At 37.0% G+C, this 14,811-nt stretch overlaps 1 protein-coding gene across 1 annotated transcript in view; it reads right to left on the reverse strand.

Annotated features, from left to right (window-relative positions):
* Positions 1-14,811, reverse strand: part of LOC134663099 (kinesin-like protein KIF13A) — a 247,270-nt gene that overhangs the window by 132,988 nt on the left and 99,471 nt on the right. Inside the window, exon 3 of the mRNA XM_063519432.1 lies at positions 8,758-8,921. Within this exon, the coding sequence (XP_063375502.1) occupies positions 8,758-8,921 (164 nt within the window). The remainder of the gene's footprint in view (positions 1-8,757; positions 8,922-14,811) is intronic.

Raw genomic sequence — 14,811 nt, forward strand, 5'->3', positions numbered from 1 at the left:
TCGCTCGCACTAATATGTCAGTACGAGCGAGATGCATCGAAAGTAAATTACGTTCACGTTATGTCAGTGCCAAATTGATGGTAGCCGTATAGTAGAATGTGCGTGATAACTGGACACTCGCAACGTGACGAGAAAACTCTGCGAGAATACCCTCGTCTCTCGCTAAGTGGGATCAACCGAGATTGCCATTAGTTCTCATTAGGGAAAGACTGGCGGCTGTTTAGGCCATTTAGGTTACGAGAAAATAACACCGGCTAACAATATTTGAAGGAAATATTGGATAATTATTCTTTCGCAAATTTACTAGGCCCCACAGTAAGTTCAAGAAGGCTTGTGTTATGACTTAGAATTGGCCCTTTAGTCGGTTTGTGCAAAAATATCATTTTTTTTTTTTTAGACAAACTTCAATAATCCATGAGTACTGACCAGCGGCGGTAGCACGGTCGCATTTATATCGCTTGTCACCATGTCTGTCACGTTCTAACAAGTATGTAAGTGCAAAAGTGACGGGCATAGTGACAGGCGATAAAAATGGGACCATGCTGCGCCTGTAGATAGTAGGTATTATACAAATTGATATAAAATATAAAGAACTTCTGAAGGACGAATGTCCCCTATAAAAGACCGTCTTTGATATTCTTAGCAGAGTTTGCGTTGGGAATAATCAAAAGCTATTTTAGGAAACTCCATAATAAGTTTGCGGATTTTGTTTGGGCCCGAAAGATAAGACAAGAGAGTTTCTTGAAGCAAACTGAAGCTTAGGCTTAAAAACTTGTTTATATATTAAATTTGGTATTATATTTCAATTAGAATTCCGTTTTGAAAATTTTATAAGGTGCAGTATATTTATGTTTATGGAATTTTATTCTGAAATAAATATTTGAATTGAATTAAATTGAATTGAATATTTAGGGCACTCAGGTTACAATGGTGAAATGTACCCTTAATGTACCTTATGTACCATGTCGGAAATCGAACGTACCTCCGTAGTTTGGCAGATATAAATAGGTATGTGTTTAAAAGGGGTCCGGCTGGGGCGTAAAATCTGCAGAAATTCAAGATGTCAATTAAACAACAGATGAATGCACCTGTTATGTGCCTCTGAATATGTTGAATTTTTATTTCAAAAATGGTCTTATTAATTATTTTTCGTACATTTTATTTTTGGGTTCGTAGCCAACGATTCTGGTACCTACATCAAAATAGTCAACGGTAAAATGTTAAATATAAAACATATGTTTAGAATACCATTGAATCATATCAATACTCAAAATAAAAAACCGTTACTCAAGCACTTATTATAATAGTTGGCATAAAGATGGATGGATGGATTTTCAAACACATAAACTTATTTAGGTTTAAAAAAAACAGCTTTTTTTAATTTTCTACAACAAATTATGTAGGTACAGTCAGGTGTAAAAATATTGGTGCACACATCATACTCAAAAATATGTCCCATAGCTCTTATGTCGCTGACTATGGGACATACTGTTGTGTAAATTATATGCACCCAATATTTTGACTTGACTATACTGCTGTAAGTTCTAGTCTACTTTTTTAGTACCACCTAACTTATAGCCATTCAGGATAGTGCACAACTAGACAGTTCCCTAGACGACGGATTATACGACAGCGGAAAGAAAAATACCAGAATTTTTGTACACATTGGAAAAATTTAAAAATCTTTTTCCACAGTCCCAGGCGGATCTGTTCCCGACGTTCCAAAAAGAGGTCGAATCCGGAGAGAATTAATAATTAAAAGCGCTTAGCAGCTAAATGTACTCGTAACTGTATGTTATATTTTATATTTAACAATACATCCTGGCGAGCGCTAATATTTATAGGTAACAAGCGAAATTTGAAGGACAATTTCCTGAGTGGTCACCATTTCGAAAGAAAAATCTAAAAACAGAATCGACAAAAAATTACAGAAGTTTAATTTTAATTATTGAACCTTCTCACCAAATTTCAGGACTTTCGGTAGAGAAATGCGACCTATAGAGAACAGCCGAACAGAAGAATTTTAACTTTCGCTCGGTCAATTATATTGTGTTCGTGGGTTAAACGTAAACTTACTAAACACACAAAAATATAATTCTGTTTACAGTACAAATAAACGTGGAAGCTAATTAAGAAAGTTTGGACAAAAACAACGAATAGTGCCAACGAAAGCTGTTGGCACAAACGGCAGTGCCAATAAGTACATACACTCTAAATTGAAAAAAGTTTTACAGGGCGTTTTCTAAAATAAATATCGAAAACCTAATTCTTTAAAATCTGGACATTCTTGGGCTCTTTCTACTCAGAATCGACAGCATTCTCCATCCTTCCATTAAAAAAAGATGTCCCAAAATGTCCATTCCATTACGTCACGTTTTATGAGAAATTTTTTCACTTATATATGGACGTGACGTAGTGGAATGTACAATTTACATACAAATTTTTGGGACAAGTTTTTTTTATCATCAGGATTGAATATGCTAGTGATTCTGAGTTGAAAGAACCCAAAAACACCAGGATCTGTGAGAATCGGGTTTTCAATATTTATTTTAGAAAACGCCCTACAACGAGATTTCTTCTAAAGTATATTGTGTTCTTTGACAGGGGACGATTCAACAAACGATACAATCTCCATTTAATCCTTTGAACGCCACGGCTGTCGTGCACTTTTCTCCCTGCACCTGTCTCTAACGTCTCCATTTAGCCTTAGGTTTACTGGTAGAGAACGTAATTGGGCATTCTGCCATTTGTAATTTGGGCAGTCTGCCATTTGTATTTTGTGCAATAAAATTTAAAAAAACAAGCTCAGATTTCATAAACTTCGACTCTACATATGTGGGAAGACGTGAGAACAAGAAAGTTAGAAAGCGCAAAGACAATGCTAATCTATTAATAAATTCAACTAAACCAGACGGTTTAACAATCCGTGGGAGTGAAGAAAATATCTAACCTTTTGACAACTTAATGTTTTTGACGCCCACAATTATTAGGTTTTACTTTTTTATAGCATATTGTCAGCACTTACTTTATTGCTAAAAATACGAAAAAAACTGCCGTACAGTCAGCAGCAGAAGTTGCTAAGCGGGCGAGGTGTTCAAAATTACCTTGACACGCTCTTATTCTCTTAACAATAAAGTCGCGTCAAGATCATTTTTAACACCTGGCCCGCTTAGCAACTTCTGCACAACAATATTTTTTAGAGGTCTTACCTGATCCGTCTAACGCTTGTCCTTTCCAAAATGTCCCAATTTCAATATACCCCAGAAGATTGCGGTCCCTTTACTAAAACACGTACTATTATTGCGCCCTTTGACTCTACCCCAACGTGAAGGAATTTTTAATAACCAGGTACGACAATGCCTAAGCTGACAGCCCTAAGCACCTATCCTTTCGAATTCAAACCTTAAGACTACTAAAATAAAGTTGATATTACAAAAGCATGACCAAAGGATTTGTGACTTTATATTTAAGAACACCGTACGACAATACCTAGCTCCCATATCCCACTGTCCCTTCAAATTTAAACCTTGCACACCGACACTAAGGTCGATATTACTAAAGCGTAGTCAAAAATGTTATGAGTTCAAGAATTGCGAAGTATCATGAGATTCATGAGCATAATGTCCCTTTCAAAATTAATCCTTATAACTACACAATAAGGTTGATTTTACTTAAGCTTAGTGGAAGGAGTTTATGAATTGTAGGGGTTTCTAAGCAAAATGTTGCTGTATTTTTTATGTTTTTTGTGCTGTTGGTGTACAAACATGACTCTTAAAATACTGTTTACTTACACGAAATCGTGGTCCGGCTTGTGATGTTTCTATTACGCTTTCAGACGGTCACAATATGGTAGAAATAGTCATAATGTATCGTTTGTTATAATTATAGACAAAGACAGAAGGTGGACAGTGGAATCTACAAAATGGACAGGGCCAGCGGGGAGAAGAAGTAAGGGCAAACCAAAAAGAAAATGGACGGAAGACATCATCTCAGTAGCAGGCACAGATTGGTTAAAGACAGCCCAAGATAAAGACAAGGTGCGAGGAGGCTTTTACCCAAAAGGGATTCACATTAAATTAAGTTAAATTTTTAAATATACCTACCTACTATACTATATGTATTAATATGTAAATAAAAAGCTATTTTATTATTATTATTTATTGTATTCCTAATATAATACGTTATTTATTTATGGAAAGGAAGGTACGTTATGAAAATAAGTCCGAGCCTTTTATTTCGAGTAAGGCCACACGTCCCACTGGGCCTTATTAATTTATTCATTAATTTCACTTATTCTGAATAATCACCAAAAGTAATACCTAATATAAACAATTCCTAAACAAATTCCCACGGCGTAAGCCAACGAATCCCGAGACAATACAAATAATATGGAATTATCACCGCGTCCTCATTATTCATCCACAAAGGGAGGGAATTCATACATTTACAACACAAAACGATAAAGAAGATTAAAATTATATGAGAAGATCTGGATAGAGCCTGGACCACACTGTAAGACTGTAACCCATAGTGTAAATTTCATTCAATAGCGTGACGTGACGTACGCGTTTGCGTAAACGTAAAGTGTCATTTTGTATAGGAGTTTCCAAAACGTCCTGCTTGGCGCGCTGTTCAAATTCCCATACAAAAATAGACATAACGCAAACGCAAACGCTCGTCACGTTATCGAATGAAATTTACACTAATTGCGTTTTTTAGGGTTCCGTACCTCTAGAAGACAGGAAAACCTATTAGAAATGTGCAGTCAAGCGTGAGTCGGACTTAATTTACGGAACCCTTGGAACGCGAGTCCGACTCGCACTTGGCCGGTTTTTTTTGTGGATTTAGTTCTACGTGCTACAGCTTACAGAGAAAAATAATTATCTAATGTTTACTGAAATTTACAAATACAAGTAATTTATTGAGAAAAGTATATTACAGTGATTGATCTTAATATGTTTAATAATTAAGTATTATTTTATTAAAATGCTATTCCTTCACCCCCAAACCTCAAGCTACAATATTAAAATTCATATCAAATCACGCCGTTAGTGTGCTCAAGGTCTAGAATCCAGACTTTATGAAATATACAATGCCCGAGAACAATACAATTCAAGACGCTGGCAATATGAACCCTTGACTGGTATAGCTTTTGTATATTTTATGAGCATCCCGAGTGATATATTGGACGATGTTGTAAATAAATCGTGTTTAAGGTAGGTATTCTGACGCTGTAAGAAAAGTTAGCATGAAATGAAATGAATTATAATTTGAAATTGGTATAAATTTCGGTCACGCCCAGATTGGTTCACGCTACGCCAGTCTACATGCGAAACTTGTTTAACGAGTAATAATATATTTTATTCTCCCCCAAATCGCAAGACATACACCAACTCCATTTCATCTTCATCAACTAACTTTGCCTATCAACATATGTGACGTTATCTATGAAAAGGGACCTTATTGTGGATGGCGCTTACGCCATTATTAAAGATGCTCCGATATCAATATAATGTCGCGTGACGCTGTACGGCGTAAGCGCCATCGACAATAAGGTCCCTTTTCATAGATAACGCCCCATATATAAAGATCGATAACCAATAAGCTCTGATACGTTACCAAAGTAACAAAGCTCTAAGATTCATTGAAAATTCGACCTTAAAAGTTTACATCAAAGTTGTCTTTTGTAATGATTAAGCACCGTTGGTAATAGTTTACGGTAGAAGTGACGACAGTTCAACGTTGATTTAATTTTAAACTTGATTGAGTGGGTATAAAACTACTTTTGGTAACGCACTAGGCTAGGGCAGAGTTTTAATGTAACATTCTGAATGCATATATTGAAACGGTTCTGTTTGTGGACAAATATTTAATGCTAGATCCTACGTACACAGAAGATGTTTGTGTGATTCCAAATACATAACGATTGCATATTGGATGTATCAGTTTAATAAACTACTAATAATATATACAGGAATTAGTATATTACATACCCAGGGCAGTAAAGTAAGAAATGTCTCAGATCACATGAAATTGTTGGCCGAGGCGAAACCGAGGTTAAAAAACAAGTGATCAGAGGCTTCCTTATTTAATGCCCGAGGTTAGTATACCTACTATTTTTCTGCTCCACGGAGTCGGAAAGCGGCAACTTCGTTTAGCGTAGCGGGGCGAAAGTTAAACCTTTCTGACCGGAGGGAAGAAAAACTATTTAAATACCTATGTTCGATCTTGTGAGAAGAAGCAATACACTCGATATCAGGAAGTAATACAATCACTGAAAAAAAAATCGCCCTTGATAACCTATAATATCACAAACATTTTAAAACCCCTTTGGGCGATTGTGCACTACAATGAATTTTACTGTCCGGCAGTCCGAGTTTTCATGGTCCGATATGGCATGAAAAAAACGGATGATTGGCTTGTGCACTTGTCCGTCTTTTTACTCACAGGTGCGGCGCAGTGGCATGAAAAAAACGGATGATTGGCTTGTGCACTTGTCCGTCTTTTTACTAAAAGAGAGGTAGCCCGCCCCCGCCCGGCCAAGTCATGAATAATACTAATTCCAGACGCAGTGCACAAGCATAAACACGTTTTTCATAGCTGTCATCTCGGACCGGAAAAAACTGTCCGGAATGGGGAAAAGTAAAATGTCGGACGGTAAAATTACGTCTAGTGCACAAGCTACTATATACATTTAATGGCGTGCCATATCGGACCGTAAAAACTCGGACTGCCGGATAGTAAAATTCATTGTAGTGCACAATCGCCCTTTTACGTTCTATTAGATACCTTGTTTATTCATTCCCCACTCACCATCCTCCAGCAATCTCTTCCTAAACAGATAACGGATGCATTTATCCCAAAGCCAAACTACATTCATCTCTCGGACGTAAGCACTGTTTACGGCCAATGAATTGGCACGAGCGCCGCCACGCCGGCTACTGTACCCTAATTCAAATCGAAAACGTCGTAACTACATACATATTTCATACTTTTTGTATCCTCCTTAAGCCTAGATGGTTGTCGTAACTCGTAGCACCATGCTTAGAAGCGATAGGTCGTAAGTGGTAATAAAGTTTCTTGGATTCTGCCTTTTTGGAGTTGAATATTCACGATTTTCCTGTTTTGAAGCGAGCTTCGGGAATTGGGTTATTGACATTAAAGGCTTTAGGTTTGTGGTTATTTATTGGGATTGTTTATTCGAAATAACTCGTGGAATGTCAGTCCATAGCTCCATAGTAAGTTATTAATTGGTTTGACTGTCTTTGCGAGTCTGATAAATAATTCTACATTTAAACGAAGACCTCAGCCAATGTCGACGAATGTCTTTCGCGAAAAAATATTAAGTACGAGTAAGTACTTGATTTCGCTTTCTGCGTCAGATAATTTAGATAAAAGGAAAGATGAAGGTATAAGTTACTGTTATTTGTGTTTTATAGAACGTTTTTGCTACAATTCGGAATGGCTATCTCATTTCTCATAAGATGGATTGGTTTCCTAATAGGCTGTCCCTGGATAGGAAGACCGAGTGTTCAGCAGTGCGCATCTCTAGACTGATTCGATTCTACACTCGTGTAGGTATTAGGTACATCTAGAAAATGTATCATCCATCGAATATCAACATAAACGTTAGGTACTGACCTACTGACTGACAGTTATAATGTGTACTATAATTACTTAAAGTAACAAATATCCATTATATTAAAAAACCGATAGGTAACTAAAAATAGGAAAATATGGTCGCGATTTAGAATTTTTCAGCTTATCGTCTGATTGCATTCATAAGCGATATCGGACTTTACGTCCACGTGCCTATATCAAGAAATTCAAGAATCAGAATCAGCTAGCTAGAATGTAAAGACTACTAGCATTGTCACGTTGGATATATTTTGTTTGGAGGCATTGTTGCGTAAGGTCAATAAAAGAACATGAGGAACCTCAACACGAAAGAAGCACATACAGGGTTATTTTTGGACCGTTAGCCATATTGTGCGAGGTGATTAGGTAGGCCATACTGAACAACTTTTTCTATGGGACCAACTCCGAAATCACAAAAAAATTTTTTGGTCGTTTCATACATTTCGGTCGAGTGGATGTCGACGTTTTCTATGGGAAGGCAAAATTTTTTTTGGGATTTCGGGGTTGGTCTCATAGAAAAAGTTGTTCAGTATGACCTACCTAATCACATCGCACAATATAGCTAACGGTCCAAAAATGACCCTGTATGAAGGGCACACTGAAAGAACATCACTCGTCACGTCACTTTTTTCGGAAAATGAGATTTATATCTCAAAATGTAGAGCTCTTAATGTACTATTAGTTATATTTTTTGCTACCACTGTAACTGTACAATATATGTAACACAACTTTGTTTTTAGTTGAAAAACCCTGGTCACGGAATTAACATACATTTTGACATTGTTCCAAATTATAAAATCGAGATTACTCAAAATGTTACTAAAGTGACTAGACATGTTCTTTCCGTGTACCCTTCATATTTTTCCTAGCCTATCTGAGTGTCCCACTGCTGGGCAAAGGCCCCCTTGATTTCCACGACTCCTGATTTGTTGTTTCCTCTGGCCAGTTGTTCAGGAAGCTGCCCAGCTGTCTGTACCCTTCATCTCTCTCTCTCTCTCTCTTTTCGGCCACAGCGACTGCATTATATTATGCCTATGAGCGGGAACTGAGCTGGTCCACTCGCTCCTGCCCCCTCATGTGACTGCAGTACCCATGTGACAGTAAAAAGATATAACTTACCTGTCTGTCCGTACGCGAATATGCAGGCGTTGTACCCGTCGAAGGCATTGTCGAGGATGTCCCTGCCCAAACAATCGAAAACGGTCTTCTGCGAGGCGAAGTTAGGTAGCGAGGAGTCCAGCGAGAAGAAACAGTGGTCGAACGCGAACGTCTTTGGTTGTTTTCTGGAACAATGGATAAAATCGAAATTAAACTTTCGTGAGACATATTGTAAACTGTTTAGACGACAATGGCGGGAGGCGCGGTCAGTGCACGAAGTGCAGCCGCCGGGAGCATTCGAGCCTGAAGAAGGACTCCCGACGGGCCCGAAACATGTCGCCAATAGCAACTAAAAAACCTTTGTCGTCTAAAAATATTTATAAATACCGTTTTATTATTTTATACCTTTAAACGAGCAATTTTTGTTTATTTATATATTTCGGGGATTTCGGAAACGGCTCGAACGATTTCCATGAAATTTGCTATATTAGGGGTTTTTGGGAGCTGTTTAGCATCTAAGTTGTTTGTGTTACTTGTATTGTGTGTTACTTGTACCTGATGCTAAATAAATGTATTTCTTCTTCTTCTTCTTCTTAAAAATCGATCTAGCTAGGTCTTATTACTGGGAAAACGCGCAAATTTGAGTTTTTATTTGTTTTCCGAGCTAAGCTCGGTCTCCCAGATATTAGCTTATAATATTATTTCCTACAATGTTACGCCATACGATTCAAAATCAATAATGAATTTTAGCTTTGGTCGTAAGAAAACAGTCACCCCGCAGTTTACGATATCAGCCTGTCAGTTGTTCGGAACTGTCAACTTTTTGTTTTAACTGACAGGCTGGTGTCGTCCGGCGGACTCAGCGGGCCATTAAAACGCAGCCAAGGGGCCAAAAGTAAAATGACACCTCTATCAAAAACTGGAAGACCAAGGATTATAATTCGTCTCTATCATCTTAATGTATTGTGAAAAGGACCGTTACATAATGCCGCTGCACTAGCTCGGGCTAACGCCAATTTGTGCGACCCACTTGTTGCAGACGGAGACTAACGATAGTCATTTGTTAAAACAACACGACGCCTTCTTCTTGGATTTTTTATAGAAATCTAAGCTCTTTTATGATGAAAACGTGACGTTGGTGAGTAAAAGAGGGTATAAGATATTTTTTTTATTAAGTTTCAGGTAAAAAGGACCAATGTCACTATGAAATCGAATTTTAAACTGTTGTGAGAAATACTGACATTAAATAATTTTACGGTTTAGACTCGCTGTTTAGTCACTCGCGCGACATGTTTCGGAGAGCCTAGGTCTCCTTTCTCAAGCACTAATAGAGCGAGCAGCGTTAACGACGGCCGTGTATTGCTTGGAGGATACAACTAAACGGAGTAGCCATTAACAGGCTTTCCCCTCTGTCGAAAATAGGCGGCCAACGGTCATACACAATGTATGGACTGACGTTTATCTGACATGGCTATTTTTACGTTACGCATACATTTGACGTTCCCCTCCCCCGCAAAAATCGGCAGACTGTTTTGTACAGAAAATTACAGACATGGCGTCTCCGTTTGATTATATCCTCCAAGGTGTATCGCGTACTGCTGCGCGCCGCGTCGAACACTGCGCTCGCGCCGAGAAAACGTGTGTTTGGGTTCGGCTCATCTAACCGTGTTAAGTTTTCAAAATGATCTTGACGCGACTTTATTATTAAGAGAATAAGAGCAATGATCTTTCATACAAGATGAGCCATACCCTAATATAACAAGCGTAAAAAATGCTTCCAACGTGACGTTACAGCATTACTTACAATTTGTTTACAACTCCATACGCAAAACGTTAAAGATTACCTAAGTAAAAAAAAGACGACTAGTGTTTGTCACTTGCGCGTTGAAATCGAAAAGAAAGAGGTTGATTACGCTTTTTCGATAATCGGCGCGAAACGTAAAACTTATTAAGAAAAATAAATCATAGAATAAGATTTTTGACAGAAGGTGCAAAACATTTTAGTGCAGTTCTATGTAGTACTTAATGTACCTACTCGCTACCGAAGTTAAGAGTTTTCACATTTAGTTATGTAGATTAAAGTTAAGTTTGTTTTTCTGATTACCTATAGAATAATTATTGTATACATTACCCGGCCCGACCGACCCGGCGACCCGGGCAATAATATGGCCAATAATAATCTCTAATTTGCTAATTGTTGTACTAATTACAAGAAAAAAAATAAGTTGAAATGTATTATGTATTTATCTTATTTGTACGACAAGCACCAAACTCTGAATGCAACTTACCGTGACATGTCTGATATGGTAATCTATATACGCGCAGTTGGTGCGTCCTCGTCGCTCTTGATGATAAGAACATAATCTAGTCTCTTTCTTTCAGACGGCCGAAAATGGCGTACGGTTTATTTCATAAACCGAAGAAAAACGGATTATTTTAGCTTTTAATTGCGAGTGATATGTGACGTCGTCAATTTTTTTGCGCTTTTGCGGATAATTTGAATATTTTAACATAATGCAGGTCGGCATTTTGGTGCATAGTTCACGTTATTTGTGGAAACGTATTAGACAGTGTACAGTTGTACACCTCTCGCTTGCGTCAGGCGGACTGAGACAAAGTGTCCAATTTGTCACAAGGCGAGTGCTTCAATTTTGGAACGTGTATGATGTATCTTGTATAAAAGATCATTGAATAAGAGTGTGTCAATTTTGAACACCTCGCCCGCTTAGCAACTTCTGCTGCTGGGTGTACGTACCTATATACAAGTACAAGTAGGACTTTTTGGCTTAACACTGCTCTGTTGTTACAGTTTTTATTGCAGTTGCTTTTAACGCCTCAATGCACATTTAAATCGCATAGGTATTCGTTAAAATGTTTCGCGCGAGTGAGTTTCACTGTGTTATATTTCGGATCGCTCTCTAAAATAAAATATTTTCATGGGCTAAATATTTCGTTGGATACAATACATCTATCCACTGATCTTCTAGTTTCTAGTTCAATGATTCTAATTTGTGATGTCATTTTGCAAAAAATTCGCAAGTAAGAAAAATATTCCTAAAAATTTTGTCAACGTATTTCTGGTCAACCTGTATGTATTACGTAATTTCGATGAAACATTTTCTATGACCACCTAACTTCTAGCTTCGCAATCTCCACATCACTACATAGTATAAAACAAAGTCGCTTCCCGCTGTCTGTCTGTCCCTATGTATGCTTAGATCTTTAAAACTACGCAACGGATTTTGATGCAGTTTTTTTAATAGATTGAGTGATTCATGAGGAAGGTTTATGTATAATTTGTTAACCCGTGCGAAACCAGGGCGGGTCGCTAGTTGTGCATAAACGAGATATAGTCACAGACCGCTCATTAAAACTGGTATTAATGAAATGTAGTTTAATTAACCAGGGTACGAATCCACGAAGTGAGGGAACAAAGGACAGTTTTAGCGAGATATAAATGTTTCATTGAATGGTGTGGATGGATTATAATTGACCTATATGCAGAAAATACAAAAATACGCATGTAATATTTGATAGCTTTACGATATTGTATTTATACCAGGCGTGTCTCACTTCGCGATTTCGTCGCTTTGCTACAGGTAGGCCATATCTGTGCTGATCGTAACAGAAGCGTTTTGTTAGAGAGTGAGTCTTCTGTACTTATAACTATTATTTATTCTGTGATTATACTTAGATTCATAAAGAAAAAATATTGGAAAAAAGGCTTCAACTGACTTGTTTACAATTTACATACCTTGAACATTTTAATAACATAATAATAGCAATGCCTTAAATTGGCTATGAAAAGGTTGGAAAAGTTCTCGTAAATTTCAGGGACATTTCTCAGAAAACAAAGGAAAGTTTGAGTCTCTTACAAAAATATGAGAAGTTCCCGAAATTGTTACAATATTTCGAAATTTTGGAAACTTTCCAAAGGCACATCAGTAATTCTGAATTCAGCAAGTGTGTGTTCTAATCTCTAATATACATATTATATTGTCTCTACCTCTGTATTATTTATAATTTCAAATTTTCACTCACTGCCCCAAATGGGTTAAAACCCTCTATATTTGCCTTCACTGCCATTATTTAGACAGACCTAGATTTAAAAACCAAGCCATTGTTATCACATAAAAGCACCAGATTAAATTCAATTCAACTAAGTTTGCGTTCGCCCCCGGTTTAACTTTTTCAGCGAGTCAGTAATCTAAGCTTTGTATACAAGTAAAATGGGTCAGAGGAAATCAGAAAACGTGCGAGATTTTTTTTTGTTTTATTCTTTGTCGACGTACAATCGTACATATTCCGTACCGTTGAAAACTCGTTAAAGTACGAGTACCTAGTCCAGAAAAACAACTAGAAACTGATGCAGGTAAGTTTTTTTTGTTTTATTTATTTAAACTTTGTTGCACAAAATATATACAACAATGTACAAATGGCGGTCTTGTATGCCAAATTGATTTTAGTTATTTATTTTATGTGTATCTTTCATTTTTTATTTTTTGTCATAGAATACTTAAGCTCTAGTCAAATACTCATATATAAGAGTAATTATTAGATTACACCTAGTCAACAAGTTTTAATCGACTGAAAGTTAAGATGTTAGAATTAACTAAATTCCTTAACCTTTGTTCCAGATTATAGACACATACATACACTTAGGACTCCTTCCAAATAAGACCTAATTACATCTGGGACATCCCACTACGAACTATATCCCGACTTTATCACGAGACTCGGAAACTTCGGTAAAATACATAATTATAATATATAGAGTTTAGTTTTTTTATTAAATCTGGCAGACACTGGCAGATATTAGATAATAAGGCTACCTTTACACTGAAACAGAGCTCCTCTCTGTTTCAGTGTATATTTTATAGGAGACTCATATATTTTATAAGAATCGTATTTAATATCCTTCGGAATTACCCCACTGGGTTTTCTAATTTTCCGTTTATAGAAAACCGACAGAAATTGATTTGAATTATTTCCTCAGTAATAAAAATAACACATAAAGTTGGTGCTTAGAAACAGTAAGGATTAGTATAACTCCCCAGTACGGATATGATGGTCGTTCTTGTCTACGTGACAGCGTGATAAAACGGTGTCCGTCACTTTCTTTCCCACGGTGTTAAACAGTGACAGTTATTTTATCACGTGGATAAAGATGGATAAAGCTATCCATAATAGGCTGGCTGGTTGGAATCGAAGCTCGACGATCGCGCCGCAGCGGCACTAAAACGAATATACGGCAGCCGTATATAAAGACGGTAAATCCAGAACGCTATCAGGTTACCGCAATTACTACAACCAAGAAAACTGCAGAGATATTCCAAATTTACAAATTAATCTCATTTTATCCTATATTTTCATTTTGGTGTTGAAGTTAGATAGCTGAAGTAGGTAGCTAAGTAAATGAAGTGTTTAAAATGTTGTGCTCAGATAATTTTGAACACTTCGCCCAAAGAAACTACAGCTGACTGTACTAAGGGTACTTGTGTGTTCACAAATTATTACTGCCTACAACTTTCGTCTTAACTAATGAAATAATAACAAGACGTAACGTTCAAATTGGCACTAGTCGTTAAGGACAGTCAAGAAACTCAGTTATCAGCTAATTGTTTTATTAAGAACGGCCCTAGACGATTCCATTTCATCGATCTGATAAGGCTTTGGACTTGTTTTGATACGACCTTGAGTCGTGTCATCAGGTGTCTCACGCGCTCCAATAAGTGCGAGCGAGATGCCTATTGAAACGACTCCTGATTCCATTTAGCGAGGACCAATCAGCGTTAGCGTCTCACGCCGATTAGTGCAGAGGTACCTTCAGGACGCTCATTCTGAATGTAATAAAAGGTTTGATCTGGATTTGTTTTGATATGATTTGTTAGTTGTCAACACTCAGTGACATTTTTGATTGAAGAAATTTCACTGTTTACACATATATATTAACATATTATTATATTTGAAGACGGGTCTATCGCGAATCTATTTTATTGCCTTTATTTACCGACTTTTCCAAAATTTGAGCTAATAATTATGTGTTCAAACGTTAAAGTTTTAAATATTATATTA

This window comes from Cydia amplana, chromosome 4 (assembly GCF_948474715.1).
Source record: "Cydia amplana chromosome 4, ilCydAmpl1.1, whole genome shotgun sequence".
Taxonomy (NCBI): Eukaryota; Metazoa; Arthropoda; class Insecta; order Lepidoptera; family Tortricidae; genus Cydia; species Cydia amplana.